Source organism: Papaver somniferum, chromosome 9 (genome assembly GCF_003573695.1).
Source record: "Papaver somniferum cultivar HN1 chromosome 9, ASM357369v1, whole genome shotgun sequence".
NCBI lineage: Eukaryota > Viridiplantae > Streptophyta > Magnoliopsida > Ranunculales > Papaveraceae > Papaver > Papaver somniferum.
In genome coordinates, this window is record NC_039366.1 from 122,869,347 (window position 1) to 122,882,117 (window position 12,771).

The 12,771-nt window shown below is 39.9% G+C and overlaps 2 protein-coding genes across 2 annotated transcripts; one reads left to right on the plus strand and one right to left on the minus strand.

Moving 5' to 3' along the window:
• Positions 1-1,780: 1,780 nt before the first annotated feature.
• LOC113310841 lies at positions 1,781-4,167 on the minus strand. Its single transcript, XM_026559640.1, has 2 exons — positions 2,420-4,167; positions 1,781-2,244 (listed from the first exon to the last, which is right to left on the minus strand). The coding sequence occupies exons 1-2, from the start codon at positions 3,838-3,840 to the stop codon at positions 1,971-1,973; spliced, it is 1,695 nt and encodes a 564-aa protein (XP_026415425.1). The 5' UTR covers positions 3,841-4,167; the 3' UTR covers positions 1,781-1,970.
• Positions 4,168-9,362: 5,195 nt separating this feature from the next.
• On the plus strand, positions 9,363-10,583 carry LOC113312523. The gene is made up of 2 exons (XM_026561271.1): positions 9,363-9,567; positions 9,679-10,583. Exons 1-2 carry the CDS (start codon positions 9,363-9,365, stop codon positions 10,581-10,583), a joined length of 1,110 nt encoding a protein of 369 aa, XP_026417056.1.
• Positions 10,584-12,771: the final 2,188 nt, after the last annotated feature.

The window sequence follows — 12,771 nt, forward strand, 5'->3', positions numbered from 1 at the left end:
AGCTGCCACACGCGCCATTGGCACATGCCATGCAACCCTTGCAACTTGGCATGCCTAGGGCCAAAGCCGCCACACACGCCATTGGCGCATGCCATGCAACCCTTGCAACTTGGCATGCCAAGCCGTGCATCCTAGGGCCAAGGAATACCACATATGCCATTGGCACATGCCGTGCAACACTTGCACTTTGGCATTACCACTTGCACCCGACGTGCTACCCAGCACCAAGGCATGCAACACATGCCATTGGCACATGCTGTGCAACCCTTGCACTTTAGCATGTCGCGCCTACATCAGAGGCCACGATTCCTCTTATACAAAATCTCGACCGTCGAAGGTCGCCACCGAGCCGACAAGTATCTCAAGCTCAACTTATCAAACACCAGCGACATGCTACATGTTTTCCACGAAAACACTCGAGACATCAAAACGTATGTCACAAACTGGGGGATGCTCATTAAGGTTTTGGTTTGACGGTCTACAACGTGCGGCATACACAAATGCCCGTTTCAAGAAGGTGTAATAAGAATAAAACGGTTAATAAATGCAGGAAGTAATGGTGAAACTCTATTTCATTATGGAACATCAATTCCATCAAATTCCATCAATACCAGGCGTTACCACCTCTTCCCATTTAACTCATCTGTTTCTTTTCCTACGAGGCCAGAGTACGTTTCACTTAGACTTGTATAAATAGGTTTTACCTATTTCCACCAAAACACAAGTTTTTGATCAGGGAGAAATACAACACTCAGAAAGGCAACTCTTGCTAGCTTTCTCAAAGCTTTCATCTTCTGATACAAGTCAAGTACTACTCTTCCAGAACTGCTCTGGTCTCAACACTCTCTTCGCTTCCCTCCCTGAACCAGCCCTTCTCCTCCTCTTTGTGACCGAAGCAAATCCGGAACGACCATTTCTTGGTTTAGGCCAGATTTGTATAGATTGATCTTTCGAATCTAAAATACTCCCGTGCAGTACATTTATTTAGGGTTTAGATTTGTTTCTGACCCACTCACCGAAATTACCAAAATCAGCAGAAACAGTTTTTGCCCATTAACAGGTATATATGCCAAATATAGCTAGTCTCACTAAGAGTGCTCCCTGACATTCAACAGTTGTCTGACAATATATTGTAGAACTGACGATATAGATGACAAATCCCAAATATATGCCATATATGGTAGAAACCGACGGTATAGATGCCCAAAAAAAACAAAAAAAAAACACGGAACCCGGAATCAGAATAAGTCACCTACCAGGGCCAAGCCCCACACAAACAATTGGAAACATGAAAAAAAAAATGTTATTGATTTAGAGGTTCTACATTTGACAGGAAGGATAATTCACCTCTTGCCAAACCACCACTCTCTTTTTCATTTTCTTTTTCTTTTTTTTTTTTTTTTTTTTGCAAGTTATCGGCCGATAAATTAATCTCTATAAAAAGATGAACAAAATCCATGTCAGTTAACACTGCGCAAATTCTGTTCCATCCAGCTATAACAAGCCCACTAATGATGATCTGTATGATAGTGGGTGTATTCATGCATCCCTAACTCTATCCTCAACGGCTATCTTGGCCTGGTTTCCAGAATACTTTTCCCGTTTCATATAGTCAATTGTGTAAAGTCAAAATAAAATAATTTTAGATATCTTACTAGTTTTTCTCCCTACTATTTATTTCCCTGACGAATTTTGAAAAACTTAATTCCTCAAGAAGGCTGCTAAGGGGGACTAATTTCACTAAGACATAAAACTGAAAAAGCTAAGTTCGGTCTAGTTGTTAGATAATTCATCTCTTTCGTATCTCATTTCATATCCTATATTGATTGATGCTATGAAATTTGAATCAATTACAAGTAATTTTGAGAAAAAAATGAGAAAAAAAGATGTAGATAAAGAGAGCAGTGACTAGTTTTATAAGGGACTTATGAGCTAAACCTACATCATCGTATATACTAGTCTTAATATATCTAAGCATCATTGGTGGTACTGAAAGAAGTAGAATTGGAAGGAGAGTTTAATGGGTAACAAGTATCATCAGCACCGGTACTCCATAGAAAATGAGCATAATTTGATGCATAGAATGGGTTGCTTGGTTCTGCCGCTATTGCTTCCAAGTATGTTGTTTCCGCTGCTCCTATATCTTTCTTTGCTAGCCATAAGAAACTCGCATAACGACTTAGAATTTCTGCATCTGGTGCCACTGATTCAACACTAATTGCACGATTGAAGTAATCTTCCGCTCTGTCAAAAATCAAAGTAAAACAAAAAAAAACTGTTAGAAATGCCTCGGTAATGCATTGATGCTGCATTTTTGTAACCTTATCCATGTTCAAGAGTGGCAAAATCTGACTCGGGGTTAACGCAGTGAGTGTGAAACAGAGAAAAAAACATGGCCGGGACCGAAGAATCAAATTACCTGTCATGGTCATGAACGACGAGATAGAGAAACTGGGCGTAGTTAGAGAGAAGAAGAGGGTTCTGAGGTTCTTTCCACAAAGCGAGTTGGTAAAGAAGTTCAGTCTTGAAATATACGGTGAAATCTTCTTGTTCGACTTCAAGTTTTACAGGGGATACGAATCGTTTCATTGTTTCTTCATCTAAACTTTCGTCTCTTGTTTTTGAAGCTTCTTCAACCATTGAATTCCATAGTTTCACTTCTTCTTCTCGCATTACTATCTCTTTAGTGTTTCCAATTGACGAAACTTCTTGAGATATTTCATCTGGAAGAATCGAACGACGCAAATTCGAAGTAGATGATAAATTTCCATCCCCACCTTCCGCTCCACTTGCATTTAACTTAATCTTCCCATTGCCATTGCCATTGTTATTTCCTCCGATTGGTGAGACAGAGAAATTCTTGATTGATGAAGAATCAAACACTGGTTTTGGCTGAATCGTCTGATAACTTTCGGTTACTTGGATACTCTCGGTTGCCACTACTGGTGGAATGATTGGAGATGCAATTGCAGTATTATTCGACATCGAATAAACTGTAAAATTCGCAAGGAGGATCATAACAGAAACCATTAGAGTTGGGGTATGAGAGAAAACTTGTTGAAATAACCAGACGAAAGACGCGTTCATTTCTTTCTGAACTCGAGAAAGAATTCCTTGAACATTCTCGTAGAACAAGACTTCTCTCATTTGTAAAGTGTAGCTTTGGATTTCTCTGATTATAAACACCATTGACGAAAATGCTTTCTTTACTGAACATGAAGCGACTTCCCCTGCTTCTTTAAACCCTTCTTCCCATTGATTCTTTCGCTTTATAATCCGAAGAGATATCGGTAGATCGACACTGTTTGCTTTTCTTTCGATCACTGCTGGAATTATATCTACGGTTCCTGCCCATTCCGGTTGCTCAGGAAACGGAATTCTACTGTTAATTTTTTCATTCAAAAAACCGAATTCTTTACTAAATTCAAATTCTTTGAACCTCGATTCAGAAATTATTTTAGTTTCTGAATCTACCGATTGACTAATGTTATTGTTATTATTAGTTTCTGAGGAATCATCAGCGCCCCCGGAAAGCTGAAACTTTTTCGCCAATTCAAGAATTTGCTTAGAAAATTCTTCATCGGATAAATCTTCTTCTTCACCGGAGAACTGATTGAAATTTGCACTACAAGCTGTCTTCATTAAGTTTAAGTTCTGACGAGGTTCGGGAGATTGAAACTTAAGTGAGTTTGTGGAATTCAATCCGAACAGAGAAGAACGATTGAAACGAGGAGCAAGAACACGATCATTATGACTGATTCCTCTCGTAGAAGAAGATGAATAACAGTGAATTTGAGGTGCTAGTGTCTGTGACAATTGCAAACAAGTTGCAGCTCCCATTTCTCTCAATGAAAAGCAGAGATGGTGAATGGAAAATAGAGATGGGGCTAGAGAGAAAAGCTTAGAAAAAGATTAATATTAGAGATAAGTGTCTACAAATGCTCACTCAAAAAACCTACCGGATTCCGACTATCTGCCGATCATATCCGGCTAGATTCCTGATACCATATAAGGTAATATAACTACAACCAAATTGGATAAGATTTTCCGGCAGAAGTAAATTCTGTTCTTCTTTGGATTATAAAGAACAGAATGATATTTACAGAGGAGAAGTTGAGGCAAACTGGATGAGATGAGATGAGCTGTTAATTTATTTTTAGGTTATATAAAGGAAATGGTTTGCAGACCAGTACTTGAAAAAAATCTCCAAAAATGTACTACTATCTTTTCAAAGCGTTTTTGTGTGAATGAGTCTAGTTAGTTGATTCAAACCGTTAGATGTTGTGAATTTTCAAAGATAAGTTGTTTTGCCAATGGATTTGAGATTTTGATTATTCAGATAATTCAGTCTGAATGGTCATAATTGTGTACAGTGACTTCGATTTTTGATAATGACTTTGATATTTTTTTGTGTCTTTTTCTGAGCCAACTTGATGCGAAAAAGAGACTCTTTGGAGCCTTGCAGTGGGATATTTTCTAGAGCTAAACCGACCCTGAGACCAAGTTGTTCAAGTGTACGATTCGCTTATGCGCCTTTAGATTCATATCTCATAGATTTGGAATTGGGAAGCTTACTGGAAAATCTGCATTTCGTGTTCTTTGTGCGCATTGTAAGCCTGTAGCTGAGTTGGATACACATTCACACTCGATTATTGGTGTCAGTGAGGACTGATTAGGATCTAAGATGGCCTCAACTGCAAACCATTTATTGGTGTTCGCTTAGTAGTTTAGGCATAAGCAAAACCGGTTTATTTTAGCCTTAACTTTTTACTCCGTCCGCTACAGAAAAAATGAATAAGTGAAATATCATTTTATTTTATTTTCCTGAAACGGAGGAGGCGATATCTTTCTTTTTTTGTAAAAAAAAAAAAAAAAAAAAAATTTAAAAGTTCAACAAACTAGGATCAGGATCGTACCATAGCCTGAGTTGCCATCCATCGGAGAAGATGGCAAGACAATAGCCCAATATGGCATATATTTTTGCACTGCCTTGTCAAATTAATGTTTGACTAATGTAACAATGATAGTTCAATTAAAATCTACACAATGACTAGATTTATGCTGCATAAATTCAGATATTTGCATAGAAATTTTGGAACTGTCAAGTTTCAACTAAAGACGTGGCTAGGTGTTTGAATATATCGTCCGTTTTTCCGCCTGTGAAGGTGATGTTGGTAGAATCACAAGCTCACAGATACAAAAACACTTTGACCAAACCAAAAATTAACGAAAATTATCCAAAATCTTTTGAACGGAAGGCTCGTGATGTGCATGAAAAGCCATGCAGGTGTAGCTACCAAAATGATTTGGGCCTTTTTTCAATGAGACCAAACTCCCTCAGATACAGGATCCCACATTTTCTCACAAGACAAAAGAAATTTTTGATTTTTCTTTTACTTCCCCGTGTTTTCTTTTTTCTCACATGCGTCTTCATCAACCATGTTTCATAATATCGAGAGAAATATCCAGTTCAAGCCAATAACATTCATTCATTTCCGTTTATCATTTTCTCTACGTAAATTATGCGTTAGATCCCTTTCTCTTTCGCTCTCTCATTCCAAACTTTCTGTGACCATTTCATTGATACATACAGATAATGGTCATTATATTAAGATCCGAAACCATCAGATATATGGTCCTTTAGATCAATAATGCTTCTTCATCGTGTGTATGGTTTGCTATCGGATATTTGGTGTGCAATCCCTACATGGATTTGCATCTAAAGAAAGAAAGAAAAACAATCTCTACATTGGGACTTTCTTGGTTGTTGCATGCATACATGCATGGTTTCGTACTGCATGCCAAGAGCCAACAGAGGAACATATACATAGGGCAGGGCACTAGTGATAATAGAGACCTTTTGTCAATTGGGGTCCATTCTCAAGTTCACAAAGGGGAAAAGGACTTGTCACCTCACGCATCTACATCTACCCTTATCCATCCCATTCCTCATATCTTCATTTCTCACCGTAGCTAGATAAACTTCTTCTCAAGGGCAAAGCATACTTTGGTTTCCTTCTTATCTTGCTACCTTGTATTCGTCAGCGAACACACAGATGAACATATATAGACAGTAAACTTTACCCAAAACTAGCAAAAATCTTAAGGAGACTGAGACATAAATGATGTCCTGATGTGGATTTAACAATATTCTTCTTCTAACATGTCCAAAACTTGAAGTTGCCAACTCCGTGTAAAGCTTAACATATATCATCCACATAACAAATATCTTATGTTGACGGCCGCCCCCGTCTTGAGAAAAGAGGAAACTTACCGGTTGGACGGTACCAGCATTTCCATTATAACTAACAGTTGGGGAACAAAAAATGAAAACGCCCAGAATCTAAATAACAACCATTAATTATAACCGAAAATAAGCTGAATTCTCAGTAATAACTAATAACCATTACTTAAAATTTTAAGGAGGCTAAAAAAAGGAATCTGAAAAAGTGCCTCTAAAAAATGATGTTTGGGTAGGTTTTAAATTTTTGGGGGTGGTTCTGAACGGTGACAATGTCGTGATAACAGTAATATCGGCCGTTTAGTGCTTTCCCACGTACCAGTTCTCCAAAAAAGTGACTCAAATTCTTTGGTGTCTCAACCAAACATTAGACTTTCTTTTTACCTTTGATAAGTATGTTTTAAGAGGTTCAACTTCTTATCCATCCCGCTAGTAGGGAAGGCTTATGTATTGTCTTAGTGCTGGGACGTACTTCCTTTGTAAAGGCTTGTTGGTACTTGGGCTATTATTTAGTTAATATTGTTGGACAAGACTTTATCAATGTACTAATACCGTAACAACCGTATAGCCTATAGGTACATATAGTGTGATTTAGGAATGCATTGGCCAGTCTTCACATGTCTCTAATTCAAATGCCAGCATCTATAGAAAAGAAAATGTCCAAGCATGTGAGAGATTTCTTGCGGGGGTCAACTCATGAAAAGAAAAAGATCAACTGGATTACTTGGGAAAGAGTGTGCAAGCCAAAGAAGCTAGGAGGTTTAGGCATCAGAAAACTCAAAGCAACAAAGAAGGCTCTAGCACTAAGCAAATGGAGTTGGAGATACTCTCATGAAATTAGAAGCTCTCTCGAGAAAATTCATACAGCATAAAACTCTGACAGAAAAAGATGATCTAATAACTAAAGAGTGCAAGGATTTTTATGGGAGAGGGTTTTGGAAAGAACTGAGATGAAAAGGGAGTAGTGCACTGGAATATGGAGATGCACATAGGTGATGGGAGATCAACAAAATTTTGGTTAGACCCCTGGAAATCTCAAGTGGCATTCTCCACAACTCATAAAAAAGCTTACACATATTTCAAAACCCAAGTGATGAAAGGCTGAACTGGATAGTTTATTATCCTTAATCGGTGCTCCCCCTCAACTGGTGGCATTGGCAGACTCCATCAGCTATATCACATCATTGATCTACATATCAAAAGAGGGTTACAAATGGCTGATGCAGCAACAACAAAATGGAGCTGGAGATGATTTCAAACATGTTTAGAATAAAAAGGTTCCACCTAAAGCTCAAATGTTGCTATGGTTGGCTATTTAGAACGCCATCCCTACGGTGGACAATCTAAATGTTTGGACCATATAATTATCAAATGGGCTTGATAGGATCTGCAGCCCATTAGACTTAAGCAGAAATATTGGGTCATGGGCAGGAGCCTAGATCCATTAGGATTCAAAAACCCAATCTGATAACCTTATTAAAGGTGACTATATTCATTGAACCTAAAAAGGTGGATGAATTTGTTAAGGGTAAGACCAGGCATTAATTCAAACCAAGAAGTTAGAATTAATCTGGACTTGTATTTAGTCTAAATACATTAATTGACCTGGTCATCCTAAAAGAAGAGAATGAATAAAGGTTAGCTATTGGACCAGGTTCATTTTCAAATGTCTAGATACATAATTTTGATTCTAGCAGTGATGAACCAGGACGACATTTGGTCCAGGTACATCATCACAACGAATGCATATAGGTAATTGACTGGATACATAACCTCTATTACCTATAAATAGAGGAGGGATTTAACAGTAGAGGTACACAATCCTAATCCTTTTCTCTCCACTAAAACATGTTTAGAGCTCCTTCCTCATTGAGGCATCGGAGTTTCCTTGCAGGTACCCCCCTCTTTTCTTCAAGAATATTAAGAAGCCAAGAGCATTGAAGAGCTGAGCAGGAATTCTTTCATCAACAAGCACGAATCACGAGGAAATCTGTGGATTATCTCAACGGTCTACAAAACATCCATCAAGTATTAATCTTACGCCATCCAACGGATAAGATTACGTCATTTCCGTACGAATCTCGAGGATTGTTGTAGGAACATTTTTGTTACAACATCTTTTGGCGCCCACCGTGGGGCAGAGAAGGATTTATTCAAAAAAAAAACATCAAAATCCATGGCAGCATCACAAGCAAATCAAAATGATGGGAATGACAACGTCGACGCCAGAGTCCGAGGGAATCACAACGACGTCGATCATCCATTTCAAGAAGGAGTTGAAACGTCACCGGCAACAACAACATCAAGGTGTCCTTCTGCAAGAACTTATCCCTAGGGGATAAGTAGAGTAAATCGATGGGTACGTATCCCAACTCCACTTTTAAGTGCTACTGTCAATCTTAATGTATCTCCAAGAGGTGGTAACCAACCACAAACAAATATGCTAAACGCACGTCCGAACTCCCTCGCCAATAGGGGCCTTCGTCTGGCCTCGCGTATTGTGCAAGCGGATAGGACAGAGGCAACACCAGTGGACTTGACTCTGCGAGAAAGATTGCAAGAGTTAGAAAAGGAAAACCGACTACTGAAAGCGTCTCTAGAAAAGAGACCACAAACTGGTAGTACCCAGCATTCGGAAAGTGTCACTCCGCACCGACATGCACAACCTTCATACGAAGGTTGGCGAGAATGACACGGGTGGAATGATCGCGACGGGAGACATAGATCACCCGAAAGACAAGCTACTAAGGATCGTGAGCCGAATCACCGCTACGAAAGTAATCGCTTCATCGAAGAAGCCGAGCGACAATCTGGACCAAGCAATTGGCAGAACAACAGGCGCGAAAGGGAGCAGTACCTCAACGATCGAAGAAGAAAGGGGTATCTCGACGGGCGAAAAAGAAAGGAGAATTATGACGAAAACCGCCGCTCGAAGAAATATAAACATGAAAAAACAAAATCAAGGCATAACAAGGAGTTAGTCACAAATGAAAGAATCCGTCGAGAAAATGAAGGAGATTCGTCACAAATTGAGGAACTCAACAAAAGAAAGCTAAGCAAAATGATCGAGCAGGTGCTAGATCGGAAACAATCCAGAGAAGAAAGGCTACAAGTTTTAGCGATGAAAAGGTCAATGGACTCACCTTTCGTCGAAGAAATAAGGCAGTTCCGCCCACCAGCAAACTTTGTGCAGCCCCAGTTCAAGGAATTATTCGACGGAAAAAGCGGCGATCCAGTGGAACATGTCCAACATTTTCAAGCTTCAATTAGTCTGTGGGGATATAGCGATGAGTTGTTGTGCAGAACTTTTCCTGTGACACTGATGGGTAAAGCCTTAACTTGGTTCTCACAGTTGGAATCAAATTTAATTTCGAAATTTGGGATGCTTTCAGACGCGTTTGTCTAGCAGTATAAGATCAATCTGGGAAGAAAAAAAGGTAGCAGTCTTTTATTTGGATTGCGTCAAGAAACGAATGAAAGTCTGGCAGCTTTCAACCAACAGTTTCGCAAAGAGGTTGGAGAAGTCGGCGAGGTTAATGCTGGGCTCATCATTGAAGCGTACAAGAATGCCTTGCCTTATGATGAGTTCGGCATATTCAATTCCTTAACCGTGCAACCGGTAGGAAACCTCAAAGAACTATATGCAAGGGCAGATAGCTACGCAAGGGCAGAAAAAGAAAAAAGAGCAAAACTATCACGGACGAAAGGGGCAGCAGAAATGCCATCCAAAGTGAGACGCAACCCAGAGGAAGACTCCAAGAAAAAGAATCGTGAAAGCTCGAAAGGCCGAAATGAAGAAATAAGCGAGTCTAAAAAAGGGCAAAGGAGAGATGGAGTGAAGTTTCCAAGCCTTAACATTGGGCTAGGAGAACTCCACAAGAAGATCAGAGATTCGCTCCCTATCCCAAGACCGCTATTCAAAGATACTAAAGGCAAAAGAGATAAAAGCAAATTTTGTGCTTATCATAACGACAATGGGCATACCACAGACACTTGCCGAACGCTAGCGTTCGAGGTCCAGAAACTGGTCGACGAAGGAAAACTCCAACAGTACGTGAAGAAAGACCCATCACGTATCAATGCACTTAATTTGCAAGAAATATTCGTGAGCCATGCGAAAATCGATTCTGCTTCAAGAAAAGCTCATGAAAATGCGACGCGCCTGAAGATACGGCAAATACAGGATTGGAGAAATTCGAACAAAGTGGATTATGTCAATATGATAGGCACCGAAACTTTGGAAGAAGGGAAGACAGAGATATTATTCACAAATGTCGATTTTGACGGAGTTTATCGTCCACATAATGATGCGATTGTTATTCTAGCCCTCATCGGAATGTAAAAGGTACGACGTGTCTTGATTGATACTGGGAGCTCGATAAGCGTCATCTTTTCTGGAGCATACTCCTCAATGAATCTCAACGAAGGACAGGTTGAAGCAGACGAAAATCCTATTGTCGGATTCAGTGGCGAAACCGTGAGTGCAGTTGGGAGAGTCAATTTACCTACCACTGTAGGAGGAAAGACAGTCATGCAGTATTTCTCACTACTTGATTGTCGTGCACCTTACAATGCTATACTCGGTCGTGATTGGATAAATTCCATGGAGGTAATAACTTCTAAAGTCCATCAGTGTCTAAAATTTGTCACACCAGCAGGGATAGTGAAAGTGAGAAGCGATCAAGTAACATCACACAAGTGTCATGAAAGCGCAATGGAGGAATACCGGAAGTCAGAAGTGAAGGGCTGTGAGATACTCCAAGTTGAGAAGAAGTTATAATAACCACAGTATTTCCCTCTCACCTATCAGGAGAAAGGGAAAGAAGGGCCACCGACGATCGAAAGGCTGATAGAGGTACAAATCGGAGATCAAGAAGAACACACTACCTACATCGGAGCAGAGTTGCCGGAAGAGGAACGTGAAAGTCTGATTTCCCTTTTAAAAGTGAACAAAGATGTATTCGCTTGGAGCTTGAAAGACATGCCAGGAACCGACCCAACGATTTCCTGTCATCGACTATATATCCGAGAGAATTACAAACCAGTGAGGCAAAAACCACGCAAGATGGCTTCGGAACGCAAAGCGAATGTGGCGGAGGAGATAGAAAGGATGCTAGAAGCAGGCATCATCAGACCAGTGCGGTACCCGAAATGGCTGGAAAATATTGTTGTCGTACCAAAGAAGAACGGTAAAATAAGAGTGTGTATTGATTTCACGAATTTGAATAAAGCATGTCCAAGTGATCCTTATCCGTTGCCCAGAATCCCATATTTGGTCGATGCCACATCTGGATATGAACGGTTGTCTTTTATGGATGGTTATTCTGGTTATAATCAAATACCATTACATAAAGATGATTAAGAACACACTGCATTCATTACAGATAAAGGAGTTTATTGCTATGTTGTCATGTCGTTTGGTCTAAAGAACGCCGGAGCAACCTATCAGTGTCTGGTGAACGAAATGTTCAAAGATATGATAGGCAAGACTATAGAAGTATACATCGATGATATGGTGGTAAAGTCTGAACAAAATTTATCTCATCTCCTAGACCTCAAGAAAACATTCGAACGTCTGAGGCAATATGGAATGAAGTTGAACCCAGCTAAGTGCTCATTTGGGCTCACATCTGGGAAGTTTCTTGGTTACATGATGACGCAGAGATGAATTGAAGCAAACCCAGAGCAGATCAGGGAAATACTCGATATGCCATCACCAAAAAACAAGAAAGAAGTGCAAAAGCTTACCGGAAGGTTGGATGCTATCAATCGATTCATATCCCGAGCTTCGGATAAGTTCAAGCCATTTTTCCAGATCTTAAAGAAGGCGGAAAGTTTCGGATGGAACGAAGATTGTGAGAGCCCTTTTAATGAAATCAAAAGGTATTTAACTTCACCTCCAGTCCTTTCAAGTCCAAGAACGGGTCAAACCATTTATATATATCTTGCTGCAAGCGATTACGCAGTAAGTGCAGTTTTATTCGTACGAGAACCTTATGAGAAACTTGTATACTTCATTAGTAAATACCTAACGGAGGCGGAGACAAGGTACTCAAAGATTGAGAAGATAGCACTGGCACTAGTGCACGCGGCAAAGCGACTGAAACCCTATTTCGGAGGACGGCAGATTGTGGTATACACAGAATACCCACTAAGAAAAGTGTTCGCTGAAGAAGATGATTCAAGCAGGCTTGCTACGTGGGCAACCTATCTCGGTGCTTATGGGATTACCTACGAGCCAAGAACGGCCGAGAAAGTACATGCACTGGCGTCATTGATGGCAGATTTTCCTGTAAATGATATTCCATTATCAGAATCAATCATCCACGATGAAATCCTACAAGAATTAGAAGGAAATCTAATTCCTCTACCATAGGAGTATTCTAAACAGTCAAAACATTCTCGAGCGAGAGAGATGTACCAACTAATTTCGTGAATCCATCGGAGTTACCAGAAGACGGAGAAAGATTATGGAAGTTATACACCGACGGGTCCGCAAACGCTAATGGAGCTGGCGTTGGATGTTTATT